Below are 21,222 nucleotides of genomic sequence, written 5' to 3' on the forward strand. Positions count from 1 at the left end.
CGCTGGGTATAAATATCGCAGTCTTCTACAATAGTTACTCCTCCAGATTCCAGAGCCTCGCTCTGTGTTTCGTTGCTCAGCCAAACTTTTTCCTCTCTCTCTTCATCGCAATAACACAAATCTCTCTTCATAATCTCAGGTAACTGATACCGTCGGAGGATACGTGAACTGGTTCTTTTTTAATTCGTAGATGTGAGCAGATATTCAATATGATTTTCAATATCAGCTCCTTTAATTTGATAATCCAAATTGTTTTTCCTTTCATTTTGCGCTTAAATTTAAAAACTGAATCTGATACTTAAAACTTTTGTGTGTGTTTGAATTGCTTGCTATATTGTACATTGATTATAGCTTTACTTTCAATTCAATTTTGGCGCATTTATGTCTTCTGATACTTGTTTCTTCTGTCCCATCTTGCAAACTTTTCATTTGATTTGACTTTTACATGCATTAGGCCTCGTTTTTCTGGAATAGAATAATAAGAAAGTATCATCCTTTAATAAACTGTGAATTTTGTTTCCATAGGAAAAGAAAATGGAAATGTTGAATGCCAAGCACGTTTTGCAGATTGTTCATTGGTTGGGATGATTATTGCGGTACTAATCATAATTAGGTTTCTTCCTTTCTTGACAACGATTTTTTTTTTTTTTTTCAATTTTTGTATGGAATAGAAAGATTAATACTAAAACTTGGGCATTTTCAACCCCTGCAGATAGAAAACATATTATTAATCCGACCCGTGATTTCAGATTTTTATTTCTGATGCACCTGACTTACCTTGTTAGTTTTTACTTTTTATCATTATGGCAAAAATCAATGCCCTCATTAGACTTCATTAGATCTTTTTGTTGGTCATTGCATTTGGTTTTCCCACTCAGACATTTGATTCTTAGATAGATGGAGTTTCCCTTGAATATAACTAGAGAGATTTAATTTGGGTTAATGAACATATATAATATTATTCCTCCAATGAATAAATTGCAGCAGCAGTCATTGTTCTGTGTATGAATTTTGTTGTTTTTTTTTCAGTTTCTGTGATTCTTTCAAGCATTTCTCATAATTGCATCTGCCCTTGTCTTATTACTAAAAGATGCCGGCTGCCATGCCCAATACGTCTGATAAAGATGGTGAGCCATTTGTTGAAGTTGACCCTACTGGAAGGTTTGGACGGTATGATGATCTGCTTGGTGCTGGTGCTGTGAAGAAGGTTTATAGAGCATTTGATCAAGAAGAAGGGATCGAGGTGGCTTGGAATCAGGTGCGATTGAGGAATTTTATTGAAGATCCAATACTCATCAACAGGCTCCATTCAGAGGTTAAGTTGTTGAGATCACTAAAGAACAAGTATATCATTGTCTGCTACAGCGTATGGCTGGATGAAGAACATAGTAAACTGAATTTTATTACTGAGGTGTGCACGTCTGGAAATTTAAGAAACTACAGGAAGAAGCATCGCCATGTCTCTCTGAAGGCCTTGAAGAAGTGGTCAAAGCAGGTACTTGAGGGGTTAGAGTATCTACATACACATGACCCATGCATTATTCACAGAGACTTGAATTGCAGCAACATCTTCGTCAATGGGAACATTGGTCAGGTAATTAAGATGGACATTGCTTTGACTGCTTTATGAGTTGGTTTTCCTTTTTATCACTTCATGCTTTTTTAATTTGATCGAGTCTGTGATTTTGTTAGTCTATCTTAATTAGTGACATATAGCAGCCTTTAAGTTTTCTTTTTGGTTATCAGATCTTAATTTCCAGCGAACCATACAAATAATAGCTATTTTTGGCAAGGATTAACCTGTAGGCTTCAGTTTGTTTTGCCAGAAAACAGATCTTCAAATCAGCGCATTAGATACCAGAGTTGGAATTCACTTACCATTCTCTCAAGTTAAGATGGTCTATGATTGCCACAGAAGTCAATTTGCTGTTTCACTGCTGTTTTGGAATTTATCTTTATGCTCTAGGATCCAGGTGTTTTTAACTTGAATAAAATGTTGTATTCTCTAGTTTAGGATTCAAAAATGACAAATATATAGAAAAGAAAAGGGGAAAAAAAGGGGAAGGGGTATATGGTCCCCCTGTCGAGTTAGAACTAGCACTTCTCAATTAATCAATTTGTTATCCTTTTCTTTTATTGGTTCCCTTCTATGATTTCTTAGACTTGATGAACCATTAATCTTCCATATAGGTGAAAATTGGTGATCTTGGCTTTGCAACAATAGTGGGGAAGAGCCATATAGCGCATTCGATTATAGGCACACCAGAGTACATGGCACCAGAGCTTTATGAGGAAGATTACACGGAAATAGTAGACATATACTCTTTTGGAATGTGCTTGCTAGAGATGGTGACAACAGAGATACCATACAGTGAATGTGACAGTGTTGCCAAAATATACAAGAAAGTGACTAGTGGAGTAAAGCCCCAAGCCATGAACATGGTGACAGATCCAGAAGTGAAGGCTTTTATCGAAAAGTGCATAGCTGAGCCAAAGGCAAGACCTTCAGCTACTGAACTTCTGAAGGATCCCTTCTTTTCTGATGTCAATGATGATGAGACAGAGCCTGAGACAGAGCCCGAGCCAGAGCCCGAGCCAGAGCCAGAGCCGGAGGCTTGAAAACTTTTCTGGTGAATCATATGCCTGAAATTGATCTTTAACATTTCTTTGAATCAAAGTCACTCGTAAATAGGTTTTCTAGTCAAAATGTGAACCTAAATCTATATTCTCCTCCTATAATATACCTTATAGTATGCATTTCCCATTCAGCATTTTTATCATGTAAATAAATAGTGTGCACTGTGGTAGTAGTGTCTGTTTAGAGAGTGAATTCTCTTGCTAATTGGAGTTTATTGTAAATCGTTTCACGTATGAGTATTTGCAGTAATTCTCAAATTTTTTTCTGAAGTATCTTCATGATATTAATAACTTTATTTCACTAATTCCAGCAAGATCAATTAATTTTCGTTCTCAGTTTTCTTTTCTCTAATTCCTGCAAGATCAACCAACTGTTTTCCTTGTTTCATCTAATTGTTGTATAGATGAGAACTGATGAGAGCAGTTCAGTTATGATTGTTTGACTGATTCAATATAAGCACATAATATTAGTATCTGCAAATAATTAAGAGCAGAAAAATTAATTATTGAGTCTACCATTACATTACAGTGCTCTATCTAAGTTGTATTCTTTTTCTTCTGTTTTGTAAGTCTCTACTCCTTCACTGTTATGTGTTAAGCTCTTGCAATTCTAAACAAAGAAAGAAAAGCTTCCCTTTAATGTTCTACACTATTTTTCTTGATCAGCAATTGCATTATAGGTGTTTGTTAAAATGTAACTTTGAATCTTTTTTCTTTTTTTCTTTTTTTCTTTTTTTTAAACAACTTATCTTTCCATCGCCTGATTACAATCTTATCAAGTGGAAAAGTATTGCGAATGGTTCATTTTCTTCAATCAAATCATATGATTTGTGCTTTTAGATTATTGCAGTTTGGATATACAATGAATTTAATAATTAAAAAGAAACTTAAGGAAGGTTATAAACCAAAATGACTGGACACTGGACGACACATTGTTTAATGGCAGCTTGAAATATGAGCATCAATCCATCAGTAAATTAACTCGATCAAAATCATCAACGCTTATGAATTTCCAAGAAAAGAAAAGATAAAAAAACAAAGCTTTTGGATTTCGTAATTATCTTTTTATTTTCTCCTATTAGGAGATTTTAGATCAGTCAAATGTTAAATCAGGGTTAACAATTCTCGACTTCAAATTGTAATTGACACTGTGAAAAGAAATATTTTTAAAGAAATTTTCATTTAACTTTTTTGTTTTATCATATTTTTTAAAAAAATTAAAGATTTTATTAAATCGATATAGAGTTTTATGTGTTAGTCATTTTTAATAATAATATCCATTATTAGTATTTATTCAAATTATAAAATTGGAACTTCTGTTTTCAAAAGGCTCGAAAAGAATTATCTAATTTTATTTTCAAACCAAAATAAAATTGAAATCGGTAATTATAAAACCATTTTAGAAATCACCTAAAAACGATTTGATTTTCATTTCACCCTTTTTATAATCGAATAAGCTTGGTCTAATAGGCAACAATATTCTAAAATTTGATTGAAATCGGGAGAAAAAATTAGTTGATGGGTGCAATAGCAAAAATGTGTAAAGTAATATAAGGTATTTTTTAACTCAAATATGATTAATTAATCTATAATATATATATATATAAAATTTTTATCTGTCTCAAAATAATTTCATAAACACGAGAGTTATTCAAAGGGACAATGTTCATTTGATTTCATGCACAACTATCAAGATTACAAACATTTTCCATTTGTTGGTAAAAATTGCATAGAGTAAGAAAGTCTTTGTGTTGCTGGCAAGAAAATAAGCTGCCACTTGTCACACTGCAATTCGGTTAAAGCACTTCTTGAGGAGAAAGTATAATTCTCAATTGAACTAGTTACAAAGAAGGAAAAGAAAATCTTCATGAAAAATGGAAGATCTACAACAATTTTATGCGCTTAATCCTTTATTTTTTTTCAATTGCTCGATGTAAATTAAATCAAATTGATCGATAATGTATTTTTTTTTTTCTTTTTTGGAAGCCAAATAATCTTAAATGGATTGGAATTTGTAATTGAATAAAATATTTATTAATCAAAAAGTCATTAAAATATTAATAAGGGTTCATTTGGTCTAGTTGTTCCTGTGTACTTATAGCCGGTGGCTAATAGCAGTTAGCTGATAAACGTGGTGTTTGGTAAAAATTTTGATAGCGACTGTTGTTAAAATGTAAAATTACCATTAAGAATATAATTAATTTTATATATTATGATGTATGATGTACATATTTCTTATAATTTGTTAATATGAATATATTATTTTTTATTTTAATATATAATATAAATAAAAAATATTAATTAAATTTTCTTTAAAAAATAGTACAAAATTTTTTTATTTTGAATAACCATAAACAAAATTATCATAAAACATATTAATTTGAAAAAAATAATTTTAATTAGCAATTATTTTTACGAGATTAATAAGTCCAAATATTATATAAATACAAAACAACTATAAACTAATCTCCAAAAGGTAACAGATAGAATTAACAGTTGATTGAGATTTCTATTAACTATCTGTTCATCATAAAATTTATCAAATAATTAAAACTTTATATTGGATACGAATCACTATCAGTTATATGAATCAATTGAAATGAACGTCATTTTATTATTATAAAATTAAACGGTATCATAAAGAAGTTAATTGACTTTGAAAATTGAGTTGACTAATTGGGATTGAAGAATGAATTCTCAATCTCCTCAGGTTATCTAAACTGCAGAAAAAGTAGCTTCTTATGCGGGTTTAAAGGAAGAAATGACTTCAAATCTAAGAAACCCATAGCTGTAGGCATTATTGTTGCTGAGAATTTGGTCTTCCACCCATTATATAAACACCCACACACCTGCCTCCATAAATTAATCCAAAACCCCTTATTTCTTATATTGAAAAGTTTAATAAAATGAGGTTATTTGGTATGATTATTGTTTTTTTTTTTTTTTTAACTTTTACATGTCAATGGTCAAAGAATAATATAGTATCATAATCCCGAGAAGTGAGAAATGACGACAGAGATCCATTCTCTTTTAATTCAGAGGTATTCAATTCGACCTCTAAAAAAGGAATCCCTTTAAACACTTGAGGAGTGCTTTGCCCTTTTTTGAGCCTTTTCGGCTTGAATTTATATTAGTCGATCGGGCCAGCGTGAGTTTCGAATACTAGATAGTTATATATATATAACATGTTCATATTTATTTATTAAATAAAAAAACAGAAGAGAATTAACCCTATCAAGTATACGTATTTTGTAGATAAACATACAAAAATGTATTATTAGTGTATACAAAACTTAAAATATATCCTTGTGAAAATAGTAAACTTTTTTGGGATTGAGATTTGTTGGGAGGTCGCAAACAAAAAACCATCCAAAAGCAAAACCCTAAGTTTGAGAGGCCGTGCCGTCTTGGGAGTTAACACATGTACATATATAGCGTATGCTCCAAAGCAAACAAAACTTTACCTACACTTCAACTTTACTTTATTCACTTTTTACCTTCTCATTTCCCCATACTCTCTTTCAATAAACAAATAAATAAATATAATTTTGCTAGTTAAAGTATGACTATCTTCTCACCGGAGACAAAAAGTAAAAGTAACACAATACACTCTTTTTTTTTCTAAATAATAAATTTAATTTTACTTTTATGAAGATTAAAAAATATATAATTAATATGGTTAAATTATAATTTTTAATATTTTTTCAAATAGTAATGACTCATATTTCAAAGTTATGGATTTAGATAAATAGGTGGCAATAGTTACAATATTTGTTTTATAATTTGATTTATAGAAATAGAATAGTAGTGTATTTCTTGATTAAATGCATATTAAATAGCAATAAAATAAAATCGTAAAGTACGGACGTAATGAGTAGTAAATAATGATATTGTAATTTGCAAAAATTAGTACTTTTTGTTCTTTTATTTTAGCAAAATTAACTAATCTTTTCCTACATTTTGGATAATATATTAATTTTTTCTTATATTTTAGTCAATTTTTTCCTACTTTTTTCATAAAATACTAGGATAGACCAGTTAATTTGGACAAAATTAATGGATAAAATAGTAATTCTTCAATGAAATTTTGTTGATTCCAATGTAAGTAAAATGACATTTTCATCTTTTTAAATTAATGAACGGAAAAAAAAATGCAAAAACTTAACAAAAAGACATACTAGTTCAACTTGAATTAAACATTAAAGAAAAATTAGTATATTTTAAAAAATAAACATTAAAGAAAAATTAGTATATTTTAAAAAATGCATAGATAGACTATTAATTTTAATAAAATATAAGGATTTTTTTTTAAAAAAAAATGACAGTCAATAATTGACTAAGTGTATAAGCTATGGGTATATACATTTAATTTTAGCAAGAGGATGGATGTATGTATGTGAACGAGGGAATAATCAAATGGACGAAAATATCCTTGAAGGTAAAGTGATATATTCCTAGCAACATTACCATTAGACATTAGTATTAGAAAAAGAAGAACATTAATGTAAATAATAAATAAATACAAAATTTGCTGCTAATCTTTGTTATACTCATAAATGGGAGGGAATAATTTGATGGAAAAAGAAATCCTATAACTCGGTTACAGATTGTTTAGATGGAGGTTATTTGATAGACTTGGAGAGTAAAGTAAGATAGAGGGGGTTATTTAATCGTTTGGAAAGAGAGTTTGAGAGAGAGTGCGGGTTTTTAAAGATTATTTAAGGGGTTAAAAACCCGTGTGGGGGTGTAAGCATGGTTAAAAATTTAATTTTCAAAATTATCCATAATTATATTTGTAAATCTTTCATGACAAGGATATTTTCGTAATATTTATATTTAACACTACCTTCCTCTACCGTTAAACCAAATAAAACAATGTTATTAAAACCTTCGTTCACCATACCTTCCCCACAAACAAAAAAAAAAAAAAAAAAAAAAACATTTACCATACTTTTTCATACCATATTTTACAATATATTACTTTAACGATCCCTCCCTCTCTTCATCCAAACAAATCATATATATATATATATATGTAGAGAGAGAGAGAGAGAGAGAGAGAGAGTTGGTTAGCAAACTCTTTAGCATAATGCAGTGGCCGAGGCTGAGGAGTGGCATTAGAATTCAACCACTCACCACTCGAGGAACGTTGTTTAAGCCTTAATTTTTGGATTTTTGAGTTGTTCATTCGTGTGCATATTTTTTACTTTTGACTACTACTAATATAAAAGTAAAATACCAAAATAATACTATACATTACGGTATATTACATATTAGTCCCTGTAGTTTAGAGAAATCGATTTATCTAGTCCTTTCCTTTTGAAAAATACACTATTTAGTTCATGTGATTTAGAGTTGTTGGACTAACAGGTCCTTCATTCCAATTTTATACTCTTTTCCGTTAAATGCCTACCTAATGAAAAGATAAACATAACTTTCTAATGATTTTGCTAAAATATTCTTTTAGAATCCTACGACAAATCCATGATCATAAACTATAAAAATTACATCATAATTTAATAAAATCTATATAAAAAAAGTGAATTTATAAATAGGGTTACAAATACAGTACTTTGCTCTTACTAGGCATTTGATAGAAAAAAAGTATAAGTTTTGGATGAAAGGACTTATTATTCCAAAGATTGCAAACTATGGGGATTAAATAATATATTTTTCATAAAACGTGGATAAAATAGTCAATTTTGCCAAATCACAGAGACTAAATAGTAATTTACCTTATGAATTAAATAAAGTGCACGAGTGTCTGCGTTTGCTGTAGACTAACTACAACTGATCAAACCACCTCTTTGTGCACTTTCATACTTTCCATTCCGTTCCCACTGGTTCTTTTTTTTTTGTCCTGGATTCTAGAGGCCCTAATACTGCAATTTCTGCTTCGATTTTCGCGATGGGTATGGAGCATTTATGGCCATTCGACGAGAGAAATGAAACCAGAAGCACATGTCTGTAGTTGCAGTAAAATCACCTGTGCTTTTGTTTAACTTCTCTACTTTCACTTCTGGTAACAAAAGAAACTTCAGATTATTTTCATGAGCTATTTTAATGGAAGCTGCAAGCTCTAAAGATAGTTCAGTGGCCTCGAGTCCTTTCCCGTCGCCTAGTATTGGAGTCCTCCTAAAGATAAAGATCATTTCATGGTAACGAATATAAATATGACAATTCCGCACATCGTTTCTGTATCCTTTAAATGTTGAACTGAACTGTTTAGGATCTTCTTTTAGGAGCCAAGAGACTGGTTTGCCTGTTACAGTTCGAGTTCGAGTTGGAGAGAGAACATTCAACCTTCACAAGGTAAGAACGAAGGAAGCAAAAAAGAGCTAACTTATATAGCTACTTCAGGTTAAAAGCTTACTATGGAATTCTTTTCTTTGTTTTTGTTATTTGTAGAATCCCTTGTCTTTGAAGAGCGGATATTTCAAGAAACAATTGATTGAAACAACTGAGCTTGAACTGCCAAAAGAATTCCCTGGAGGGCCAGAAACCTTTGAGATGATTGCTTTATTCATTTATGGTTCTTCCACATTGATCGATCCTTTTAACATAGCAGCTCTTAGATGTGCAGCAGAGTTCCTCGAAATGACAGAGGAGCACTGCTCTGGCAATCTTTGCCAGCGTTTCGATCTTTATTTGAACCAAGTTGTGTTGCAGAGTTGGGATGATACCTTAATTGTTCTCCAGAGATGTCAAACTCTGCTTCCATGGTCTGAAGAGCTACTAATAGTTGGACGATGCATCGAGTCTTTAGCTTTCATGGCTTGTATGGAGATTCTTGACCCGGAAAGGAGGAGGGACAAACCAGTTGTTACGTTGGATTCATTAGCAGGCCAAGCTTGGAGTTGTGAAATGGCAAAAGAGATTGTGATTCATGATCTTTGGATCAAAGATCTCATTGCCCTACCATTTGGATTCTTCAGAAGAATAATAGGATCTTTGAGGAGGCAGGGAATGAAGGAAAAGTATGTGAGTCCAATCATAGTTCTGTATGCAAACAAATGGGTACTTTCTAAGAAGACAAGACAATTCTGGGAGAATTCTGGCAACAAAATTGGGGATATTGATGCTAGTAACAGAGCTTCAATAATTCTAAAAGGTATTCTTGATTTGTTTCCAGTGAGAGAGAAGGCTAGGAGAGTAATACCTGTAGGATTTTACTTTGCATTGCTTTCTAAGTCTTTTGAAGTTGGGTTGAAAAGTGAAAGCAGAGCAAAGTTACAAGATCAGATTGCATCTCAGTTACACATGGCTCAAGTTGAAGATTTTCTCATTCCAAACAGTGGTATAGACTCCATTTCTTCCACTATGGAGTTAGCTACAATGGAAAGCATATTCTCCACATATTTGTCTTTTAACATGGAGTCGAACCATATCCCTTCATCCAGCAACTCAATCGTTGCAGAATTATGGGATACATACCTCTCTCTTATCGCTTCTGATCCCAAAATGGAGCCTAAAAGGTTCATAGAACTTGTTGAAACAGTACCAATATCTTGCAGACAGAATCATGACCAACTGTACAGAGCAGTGGACACTTTCCTGCAGGTAGTTAGTCTTCAGAAACTAAAATTTACTGTTTCTCACTTCCTCTAAATTCTCACTAATCCTACTCATTTCTTCAGGCACACCTAGATGTGACACAAGAAGAGAAGGGGGCAGCATGTAAATACCTCAATTGCCAGAAACTGTCACAAGAGGCATGCATTGAAGCAGTTCAAAATGAATTGATGCCTTTACGTTTGATTGTCCAGGCTCTTTTTGTTCAACAGCTGAATACACACCAAGTTTTCAAAGAATGCTCAGACTCATCAAGATTTGCACACTGTGGAGAATTCTCCGGAAGCCTCTCAAGCTCAAGGTGTCCTAACTCCAAGAGCCAAAATCTAGCTGAGAGCCCATACAGTGATGGAGCAGAGCCAGTAAGTAAAACATTGAATTTCTTGCTGCAAAATGACATTGCAGCTCAAAGATATGAGTTATCAAGGAAGGAATATGAGTCTACAAGTTTTAGAATTCAGAACCTTGAACAAGAGCTCTTGTCCTTGAAACAAAGCATGAAACCATATGGCATGGAAAGTAGATCATTAAGCAAGAAGAGGAACCCAGTTGGACAAGTTACAGGTTGCATCAGTTCCGTGAATTTTGCTTCACAAAGAAGGTATGCTAGTAGGCTACTGAAAGTCTTCCGCCGAATCACCTTGTTCGGAAATAGAAAATCAAAGACAAAGCCAGGGAAATCTGGCCAGTCGGCCAAAACGGTGTAGCAGGAAAATCTCAGGCGAAAAATATGGATGATAATCAAGAAAAAGTAAATGAAAATTACATTTGTGCAAATGCCATATAAAATATATTAAATTAAAGTTATTGCCTTGTACAAAAGTTAAAGAGAAATAATTCAGGAAAGCTGAGAAACATAAAGTAGCTATTGACAGAAGCCATTAGTTCAATTTTCAAGTATACTTGCTCTTTGGACTCAAAAGAATGTATTGTACTGTTATCAGATGGCAACATTTGCTAAAATTAGGTTTAAAAGAAAAAAAGGGACTGTCAAATTAAAAGTACAATAAAATTTGGTACCTTCAAATTAGGTAAAAACAAATAATAAAATAAAAAAAGGAGACCCTAAAAATAAAAAGTACAGCAACATTTGAAATATGACAGACATAATGAAAGATGAGGCTTGCTATGAATAAACCACGAGCACTTGATGACAATAATTAGGAACCAGTTTAAGCCTAGATGCTATTTTCCTCACTCGAGATGAACCAAGGAGAAGGGGGAGCAGCACAATACACCCAACATCTTAACTATCAATTCACCAAGCCGACCATGCCAATCCGTCAGCATAAAACAGAGACTATCCCAAGCAGTATAGTACAGTTCACCTTTTTGACTTTTTTTGTCAAAAGGGACTATATGCCACTCAATACTATCTCAAACGAGCAATCATACACTCTTTCAAATGCCGGAGTCATGTGATAAAAACACAAATCAGAAGACAAGATTTAGAATGAAATGCCCCTGCAATCAAAATATGCTACCACAATAATGATAGAATTTCTATAGATGATAATCTGCCTAATTAAGAAAAGTTGGTAGCAGTCTTATAAGAGCAGGAAAAACTATACTCCATCAACTCCTTTTCCATGTGCATATGAAAGCTAGTTGACACCCAACTTAATATATGCAAGCAGGCAACTCGAATATTTCGAAGCATAGAGACAATCAGTAAATTACTGAATGCACAGGATGTGAATGCTAGGTAAGCATCCCAGAAAATAACCTTCAGTTTCAGAAGAAACAAGACATTAAATAAACTGTCTATAAGCGACATGATGCCAGACATTAAAACCTAGAAATTTATATGATGAGATTCTTCTAGTACTGCTGATTGTCCGGCCAAGCATTAGAACATTGATTATGTTAGTCCTCAGATACCTGTGGTAAGAAAATAGAAAATTTATCCTTTTTAAGAATTATGCAAAGAAACGCAGGGAAAACAAATGACCAAGAATAGAGCTAATATAATTATCACTAAGAGTTGTGCTCACATAGTGAGCATAATCACATGATAATCACATGCTAAACTGCACAATAAGTACCTGAAAGAATTGACATGATAACGCCCTTCACTTTACACTAACGCATTTATCAGCTTGCTCTGCAACATCGTCAAAACTTTCAAGAGATGACCCTGAAACATCCTTTATTTTGGTTGCTGAAGAGTCTTTTCCATCATCTGAATGAGAGAGCTTTGAGTCATTTGCCTCATCAGTTGTGTTACGTTGTGAGTCCTTCCCCTGCTCAGTTGCATCAGAAAGCTGCGAGTCCTTCCCCCCTTCAGTTGCATCTTGAAGCTGTGATCCCTTCCCCTCTTCAGTTGCATCTTGAAGCTGTGAGCCCTTCACCTTTTCAGTTGCACCTGGCAGCTGCGAGTCCTTCCCCTTTTCAGTTGCATCTGGAAGCTGTGAGTCCTTTTCTCCTTTAGTTGAATCAGGAAGTTGCAAATTATTCCCATCTGTAGTTGCATCTGGAAGCAGTGAGGCCATCCCCTCTTTGGTTGCATCAGTGACTTGTGAATAATTTCCTTCTTTAGTTGCATTAGGAAGCTGCGAGTCCCTTCCGTCTTTAGTTGCATCAGGGAGCTGCAAGTCCTTCGCCCCTTCACTTGCATCAGGAATTTCCACATCATTTATCTCTTTAGTCGCGTCAAGGGGTTCCATATCATTTGCCTCTTTAGTTGCATCAGGGAGCTCTGTGTCATTTGTTTCTTTAATTGTTGTATCATGCAGCTGATTGCCATTGATCTTGTTTGTTGTGTCATGAGGCTTAGAGCCATGAACCTCATTGGTTTCTTTCCTAGAAACCTGGACATCATTCATCTTATTAGTTTGATCACAAGTCTCAGAATCATCAACCTCTTTGGTTGCTGCATCACAGGCTTGTGAATCCTTGATCTCATCAGCAGAATTACAAGGCTGAGAGTTACTAATGTCATTAGATGCATTGAGCAATGAATCATCAACCCTGTTCACCACAACATGTAGCTCTGTGGTATTTCCATCACCAGGTGTTAGGTACAACTGTTGTGCATCAACATCATCATCTTCCTGATGTAATTCACCAACTTCATCCTCTGCCCGACGTAACTGTAACTGATCAACCTCAATAATTGCACCATAAAACTGAGATTGGTCATCTTCACTAGCTTCATAATATTCCATGGCATCATCCTTTCTCCTGCGTTTTATGGTTCCCTTTCTTCTTACCCTCTCCTTCCCCCTAGTCCTTTTCCCAAGTTCTATTTGTGGAACAGCTGATGGTGTGACTGGACTTCCAGTCTGGTCCCTTAAACAGTCCTGTGCTATAAACCTGATCCTTGTAATTGACTCAAATTGTTGTCCATCCAACCCTTTTGTTGAGAATGAATCTGCTAAGTAGGCAATTTCCCTTAAACCGGATATCTAAAACAGTTAAAACATAAACCATTAGAGAATGCATCATTTACAAACTACAATAACTAGAAAAATGTGCAATAAATTTTGAGAATACCCTACCGTTCTTTGGAACTCAGATGATAGAGATATAGGCCTCCCTACAACTTTACGGGTAATTTTAGCGTACCATTGCATGTATTCACTTTCATCTACACCATCATCTCCATCCACAATATGGATCCGACGGTCCAACCATTCAGTAAGTTCTGACTCCATTTTCCCAGACAAGTCTACCCCACCATCAACTCCTCGACTCTTTCTCACCCATCGAACCACATCTTCAGGAATTGATTGAAGCATGCCATATTGCCGTAGACAGCGATCAGGTAGGTGTCTCTCTGCCTTATCAAAGCATATAAGCATTGTCTTTGATCTTCCCAAAATCAAAGTATCTCTGATTTTTTCTGGTATAACTGTACTGTCCATACTTTTATATGGAAGCCACTCCACCTACATATCATCATCATACCAATTGCATTATCTTACTGTGGCCAGTAAAAGAGGAACAAGAAATTAAAAGTAAACAGAACAAGTACTGAACAATCAGCATGATAAACCTACATCACTTGGCTTCAACGAATCCAATGCCTTGCGGTAAAAAACAACATCACGGTTTGTTGTTGGCCCACTTTGTTTTCCCTTCCACCTAAGTACAAATGGAAAATGATCGTGGATGGGATCCCGATTGAGCTTTGGTCGACCAATATTCAGATGAAAGTAACTCCAACACTGCAGGGAGTAAGAATGAGTCAAAGCCAGGACTATAATTTAAGGCTACTACCACAGAATTGAGATTAGTAGCCTCAAAAATAAATCCTTCCACCATTCTATCCCATTCAATTCGAAAAATAAAGGTTACACCAATTTCCAAGGCAATAAATAAACAAATAAAGTGAAAGTGCATATAACCTGTAGCAGGGTTAAACAGCCACAGATGGTACTTTGAGATTTAACACATGCATTGCCAAGCGCTCTATATAAGAAGGCCAGTGCTGCTGCCCCCCAGGCGTAATTTCCAGCTTCTTCAAAATTTTCAAACAATGGAAGGTACATAACAGGAACTTTATTCCCGGTTGTCGTAGAGAATATTGTACTTCCCACAAGATACAGAAGATAAGCACGTGTGCAGCGCTCAACCTCCTCAGTCAGAGCATCTTCAGGACATTGAGAAAAGAACTCCTTCAACCAACTTAGCTTCACCATTCCACCACTTGCATAGTTTGAATCAGGTGCTTTCCCTAGAAGCCTTTCACAGATGGAGCTGCAAGTTGTATGCGTTATTCCAATAACAGGCTTCCCATCAATTGCCAATCCTAGTAATAATGCAACATCTTGAAGAGTCACTGTCATTTCACCAACAGTAAAGTGAAATGTATTCGTTTCCCTCCTCCACCTCTCAACTAGTGCAGAGATGAGAGGATTATCTAAACTAATAGCAGGAATCTTTCTCAAGTACCCAAATCCAGCCCTCTCTACCAACTCTATCTGTTTTGGAGTAAGCTTCCATTCTCCCAACTTGGAGGTGTGCTCATGGCATCTTAGTGCACCACGTTCCTATAGAAATTTTCACATAAACTTCTTGTTAAAAAGACCATTAAGCTACTTTAATAGTTAAATAGTATGCGTCCATTCATAAATGTCAATTCTCCATCATGTACCTTTCTAAACACCTAGTTTATAATTTAAAAACAAAACATACATTTGTATCTTTGGCTAACCATAGTATTTTTAGGGCAAAATCATTGCTGGAAACTCAATCCAAAAAAGTCATGTATGAGTGAATATATAGATAGGAGAACTCGTTTGATTGTATGTCACCTGGCCATCCCAAACAGCAGCAGAAACATGTTTGTCTTGATCGTACAGTACAGAGTCATCAACAGGTCCAGGATTGGCATCCATTCCTAATTATACAAAAAAGAAACAACTGCCAAAAAAAAAAAAAAAAGAGTAAAAATTTAGCTCCACAAAGCAAATAAATTTTTAATTTCAAGAAATCCCATTTCTGATGCCATTACCAAGAAAGGACTGAACAGACAATGCACAAAGTATGTAGAGACCACAATTCAGAAGGGATTAAAAGTTTAGTACTTAGCAAGCTTTTGCATATCACTTGACAAAAAAAGTTCCAAACTGAAACTTCGTTAATTTAATAGTTGCCTGGTGCATCTCCATTATTCACCACAAACTTGCATGGAATAATAATCAAGCACTAGAATCCATTTACATTGCCAAAATCGATATTTGCATAAATGCAATAAATCAAATATACATTATTAACCCTAGAAATCTTATCAGTTGAAATTACAGCAAAAGAACTCAAAACCCTAACTAGAAACAAAGAAACTAATTCTCCTTCCATTCTCTTGCGCGCGAAAACAGGGAAGGGAAAGAATTACTTAACAAACAGAAATTAAAAAACCAGTAAAACGACGACGGAGAAGATGAGAAAACATGAAAGAACGAAGAACGAGCAAGGGGAGAAGAGAAATTACGAACTAAAACGACGACGGAATTAGACTTCCTCCACCGTGAAGAAGATCAGCAAATACCAAAAACCCAAAACGACGGGTAAGGAGTCGTAGCGACTGAAATGCCCACCGTTTATGTAAAGGCAAAGACCAGATCTCTTTTTTGGGTTCTGTTTATCTAACTTATGGGTGCACGTGGCATCGTTTGATGGCCCTAACCTATTTTTTTATTTTTTTTAGAATAACCTAACCTAATTTTTTTTAAATCTCATAAAATTTTCAAAAAGAATATTTGAATTAAACTAGGCATATAAGTTTGACCTATTTAATTATCTTTTTTCAATCCTTAAAATCCTAATTAATTACTTGATCCGCCTATCTTAGGATATATGAGCTTGTTGCTGGCACAATTTGCCAAATTTTTTTAAAAAAAATAATAAAATAAAAAAATTAAAGAAATTATATTTGATTTTTTTCAAAGAAATGATGAAAATTGAAATGAATTCTTAAGTATATAAAAACTATATTGAATAAATATAATTTTTTCCTAAAACTCTAAATATTTGGATTTTTTTATTATTCTAGAGGCTATTTGAGTTGTAGGATTTAAAATAAAATTATTGTAAATGTTAAGGATATTTTAGAAAATTATTAGATATAAAAAAATTGTATTTTAAACACTTTAACTAATTACAAAAAATATATTAAATATGATATGATATCTAGAAGACTATGTATATTTTAATAATATAAATATTTTATTTTAATCATCTTAAACCTATTAAACTGATGTATTTTTTTTATTTCTCATTGTTCTCTCAAATTTTTATTTCTATTTTTAATAGTATAAACTTATTTAGTATTTTTTATTTTTACAAATTTTTACTATAAAATTATTAATATATAAAAACATACTTCTTTGTTGTGTTTTTAAATTTCTTAACTTATACCTATTAAGTAACATAATTTTATTATCAATGAATTACTTTTTACAAATTTATCATATACATTATATAAATAAAATATTAAATAATCAAAGAATAATATTGTTAATTTCATATACAAAAGTAATAATATTTATAAATTGAATATATAAATTTAAAGTTTATTATTTTAATTTTATAACACCCTCAAATTTTATTTTAACACATTGATCACTTTAATTTATAAATTACACATGTTAACACTTCAACTTATGAAATCATTTCATTAAAGACCTTATCTTACAACAATATTAAATATCAACCAGTGAAAAATATGATAATTATCAACTTAATGCATAAATTTAATCCTAAACTTTTCTCAATTCTCCTAACTATCAACTCCAATTGATGCAATTTATACTAAATCAGTTGCAAAAGCATAGATTATCAAATAAGGACAAAAATGCCCATCTAATAAGATGCAACCATTGTTGTAAATCAGGCATAGCATAGCATATGGAAGACAATGATGTAACACTCAGAGATCCTCATAATTTAGAGAAACCAAGTATTGAATGAATAAATAAAATAAACTAGCAACACATTTACCAGAAAACCCATTCTATATATAATAACAATATACATATACTGAGAGTAGCATTGGCTGTTCAGTAAATTCAACAAAGTTGCAACATAGCATAAAAACTATAGATAACTTACTTCCAAAAAAAAAAAAAAAAAAAGGGAAAAAAAACTATAGGCAAATAATAAAGCACAATTAGCTTGTTAGGAACTGAGCAGTTTAACTACACAACTGTAGTTATCTCAGAATGTGAGTTGGCTTGAACTTTACATGATTCCAAGACATTTCTTGCAGCTTCCTTGACTACTTGTCCATTCATATAATGTTGCCGGCAAACTGGCATATAGACATCAGCACCACCAATCAGTTCTGTTTGGGTCTCTGCAGTCTTCCTTAAGGTAAAGAAGGCTCGTTTGCCGCAGAGTTCACATCTTGCAGTCAACTTGGTTACAGTATCAGCAAGAGGAATTATGTCAAGCACAGAACCGAAGCTTCTCCTGCCAATCAAAGTGGTTTTCCCGTTAATAGGAATGCTAATGCTTATGTGTATTGTACATAGTGAAAGAAAGACCACAAGTCAAAAGCAGAGGAACCAACTCTTGTAAATTGAAGATTTGTGAAAAAACTAACAAAAAGTTACTGATTTGAAAACCAAGTTATGGAGGCCTGAAGTCAAAGGGATCAAGTAAATGTCTCTTGGAAGCCAAAAAGAAGTTTAGAACCTTTGATTTGCAAGCTGCTGCCGGCAAAAATATTTTGAAACAGCAAACAGCCATTTCACCAAGTTGCAAATATTTCATAGCAATCAATATTGGTCAATAGTAACATATTATCAATATATCATACAATTTAAAAGACAAATATCCAGAAACATGTACCAAATCAATAGAAACAGATCGAATATTTGAACACTAGTAAGAATACTAACTAAAGTTCATATGTTAAGCAGCACCTCAAATAATCTCCGTCAAGGCCTGCCACAATTACAGTTTTTCCATCATGATCAACAGCCTTGCAGCAGAAATCATAAAGATCTTCAAAAAATTGAGCTTCATCAATACCAATGACATCAAGCTGTCAACAAGAAGCGGTAATTTGATAAGACACAAAATAAATAAATCATTTTTGCCAATTTATCAGAACATGCAGAACTCGTTCTACAAATAACTAATTTCAGATTTTTTTTTTTTTTCTTTTTTGTGCAATAACTGGATGAGCAGTATTTCTAACTCTCTTCCACTTAACCCAAAATTTAGCAAAAAGTGGAATCAGAAGTGGGCTATTATTGTTCCTTCAGAAACCTAATTGGCCTACTGCTAAAAGTTCTGGGTTTGAGTTTATTCCTCCAAATCTTTATTTCTTGACTTTTTTTCCCCTTTCCTGAAATAAACCAAACAATTAAAAACCCCTAAATCAACCAAATCAAACGAATTTCCAGCATCTTCCAACTCATAAAAGCATTATGTATTAAACTTTCCAGTTCCCACAACATATGGGCTGGCATTTATTGAATTAAAAATTATAATTTAGTTCTTATATTCATCCATAATTAAACAAACAAGTAAACGAAACCTATTTCAATTTCTCATGGCCCCAACTAGATCATTAAAAGTTAAAAATAACAATTAAATAAAATTTAACTACCAAAAACAAATTCCAGCGTTATTATGAATCAGTGATAAATAAACGAGCAATCAAATAACAACAACATCAGAGGCTGCTTAAGAAAAGTTAAAATTTTGGATCGGGGAAAGCAAGCACCTTTTGATAAGCGTCATCCCCAAACTTATGTTGAAAGGATGTTAGATCAGGCAACGCCCAACAAGGAAACTTCAAGCCATCGTGTGTAACAACTGAATCCTTAGCATATCTTGTATCCTTGGCTGATTTTATCATTGCCACATTTCTGCACAGAGTTTTATCAAGACCCAACTTGAACCAGCAAAATATAAAAAGGAAAATTGACCCACAGTTTAACCAAAATAACACACCTGCCCTTGCTGCTTTCAGACTTAATCCGACGGAGGAGAGCAGTGGTTTTTCCGGCGAACATAGGGCCCACAATGACATGAATCTCACCAACTTCTGCTAATGCCTTGTGTTGTCCATCTATAGATGTCAATGAAATAGATGACCTGAAAGAAGTCATTGAGTATTTAATAGGTCGAAGATTAGGGTTTACAGAGAGGAGATTGAGAATTTGGGGATTTAAGGAAGGAAGAACTGGTGGTGGGAGAAGTGGATTTCTTCTTTCAAATAAATAGCATGAGAATTGGTTTTCGAATTTTGGCGTTTCAGAGTTATTTTAAACAAATGGAGGGAAAGGAATTGGATTTGAAGAAATTGGAATTTTGGAGGGAAAGCTCCAAAATAAAGGTTTGGCGGAGCTGTACGATCAGTGATCAACTGGTCGGCATATCTTTTCCTTTTTAAATCTTTATATCACGTGTGGAAATTTGTAATTCCATATGGTGGGTTGCACCCTATAAATCGTAGGTCCACGAAATTTTAATTTACTTTAACAACGCCTCTTATGTTTGACTAGTATTTTATTACTGGCCAGTTCCGTGCTTCTAGTGCGGTTATTGTTTAAATATTATTATTATTTATTTTAATATTAATCAAATTGATAATTAACATACATTTTTTTTATTCAAAACTTAATCACGTAAAATATTTTTCTCTTTTTTAATTAATGGACTTTATAAAATGAAAACAAGAATGATATTTCAAAACGAGAGATAAAAAATTTAAATTCATTGAACAAAAAAGAGTAAATAAGTTAGATTAGAAAATAATTTATGTTGTATTGAAATTAATATTTTCTTGGTTAGTATTTATCTGAATGAAAATTAAATTTTAAAATTCTAAAAAGATCTAATTATTTATATGTTGATTTAAAAAATAATAATAATAAATTAATTTATAAAAAATATACATCCAATCAAATTGTATAAAAATTCAAAAAAAATTTCAAAAATTTCAAAAAAAAGAGAAATACAATGGTGATTGTAGAGAGAAGCTTTAAATCTCCTCTTTATTTCAGCCTATATATATATATATATATATAAAAGCAAAAATTATAATTTCTTTTTTCTTTTTGTCTGCATATGTGCTTCTATATCGTGATGATAATTATTAGTATAGGATTATCCTTTCTTTACGAAAAACTCAATAAATAATTATTCTAACTTTAAATTGATAATTAATATTTAAAATTAAATTCAGCTTCAAATTCTCATCTGACTCATTCTCCTCTCTAATACTAACAAAAATTAATATTTTTAGTTTTATTTATTTATTTATTTATTCCATTTTATGTGTGATCTTTGATGCTATATATACATATATATTGTAATTGAAATGAGTAATAAATAAAATACCACTTTTCTTCCATTTTTTTTAAATTATGATTAATTTACAAGCTCTTAATGTTTGGCACGCTCTTACATTTTTTAAAAATAAAGAATAAATATCATTTAAAAAAATAAAGAATAAATATGAGAAAATCAAATTATAATAAATATTTATAAGGCATCACATTTTTTTTTCTTATCATGATCGGAAATTATTTGATTCTTTATTAACTTACTCAC

The 21,222-nt window shown here is 32.6% G+C and overlaps 4 protein-coding genes across 8 annotated transcripts; 2 read left to right on the forward strand and 2 right to left on the reverse strand.

Annotated features, from left to right (window-relative positions):
• On the forward strand, positions 1–2,910 carry LOC105641482 (putative serine/threonine-protein kinase WNK11). Of its 3 annotated transcripts, XM_020682250.3 has the most exons (4): positions 49–139; positions 526–596; positions 1,091–1,594; positions 2,191–2,910. In XM_020682250.3, the coding sequence occupies exons 2-4, from the start codon at positions 585–587 to the stop codon at positions 2,617–2,619; spliced, it is 945 nt and encodes a 314-aa protein (XP_020537909.1). In that variant the 5' UTR covers positions 49–139; positions 526–584; the 3' UTR covers positions 2,620–2,910. The 3 variants fall into 3 exon arrangements, with proteins under 3 accessions (XP_012081423.1, XP_012081422.1, XP_020537909.1); XM_012226033.4 differs by lacking the exon at positions 526–596 and having other exon boundaries at positions 1–139; XM_012226032.4 differs by lacking the exon at positions 526–596 and having other exon boundaries at positions 31–139; positions 1,030–1,594.
• A 5,605-nt stretch (positions 2,911–8,515) lies between these two features.
• LOC105641480 (Phototropic-responsive NPH3 family protein) lies at positions 8,516–11,051 on the forward strand. Its single transcript, XM_012226031.4, has 4 exons — positions 8,516–8,795; positions 8,880–8,949; positions 9,046–10,197; positions 10,275–11,051. The coding sequence occupies exons 1-4, from the start codon at positions 8,701–8,703 to the stop codon at positions 10,914–10,916; spliced, it is 1,959 nt and encodes a 652-aa protein (XP_012081421.1). The 5' UTR covers positions 8,516–8,700; the 3' UTR covers positions 10,917–11,051.
• Positions 11,052–11,687: 636 nt separating this feature from the next.
• LOC105641479 (Aminotransferase-like, plant mobile domain family protein) lies at positions 11,688–16,265 on the reverse strand. 3 transcript variants are annotated; one of them, XM_012226029.4, is made up of 7 exons: positions 16,145–16,265; positions 15,468–15,576; positions 14,559–15,203; positions 14,211–14,378; positions 13,710–14,099; positions 12,255–13,616; positions 11,688–12,090 (listed from the first exon to the last, which is right to left on the reverse strand). In XM_012226029.4, exons 2-6 carry the CDS (start codon positions 15,549–15,551, stop codon positions 12,282–12,284), a joined length of 2,622 nt encoding a protein of 873 aa, XP_012081419.1. In that variant the 5' UTR covers positions 15,552–15,576; positions 16,145–16,265; the 3' UTR covers positions 11,688–12,090; positions 12,255–12,281. The 3 variants fall into 3 exon arrangements, with proteins under 3 accessions (XP_012081419.1, XP_089575202.1, XP_012081420.1); XM_089719076.1 differs by having other exon boundaries at positions 16,149–16,241; XM_012226030.4 differs by lacking the exon at positions 16,145–16,265 and adding an exon at positions 15,668–16,128.
• Positions 16,266–17,647: 1,382 nt separating this feature from the next.
• TK1A (Thymidine kinase) lies at positions 17,648–19,900 on the reverse strand. Its single transcript, XM_089718687.1, has 4 exons — positions 19,618–19,900; positions 19,388–19,532; positions 18,579–18,700; positions 17,648–18,123 (listed from the first exon to the last, which is right to left on the reverse strand). Exons 1-4 carry the CDS (start codon positions 19,773–19,775, stop codon positions 17,850–17,852), a joined length of 699 nt encoding a protein of 232 aa, XP_089574813.1. The 5' UTR covers positions 19,776–19,900; the 3' UTR covers positions 17,648–17,849.
• Positions 19,901–21,222: the final 1,322 nt, after the last annotated feature.

Source organism: Jatropha curcas, chromosome 3, assembly GCF_041381405.1.
Source record: "Jatropha curcas cultivar XTBG-Jc1 chromosome 3, XTBG_Jcur_1.0, whole genome shotgun sequence".
Lineage (NCBI taxonomy): Eukaryota > Viridiplantae > Streptophyta > Magnoliopsida > Malpighiales > Euphorbiaceae > Jatropha > Jatropha curcas.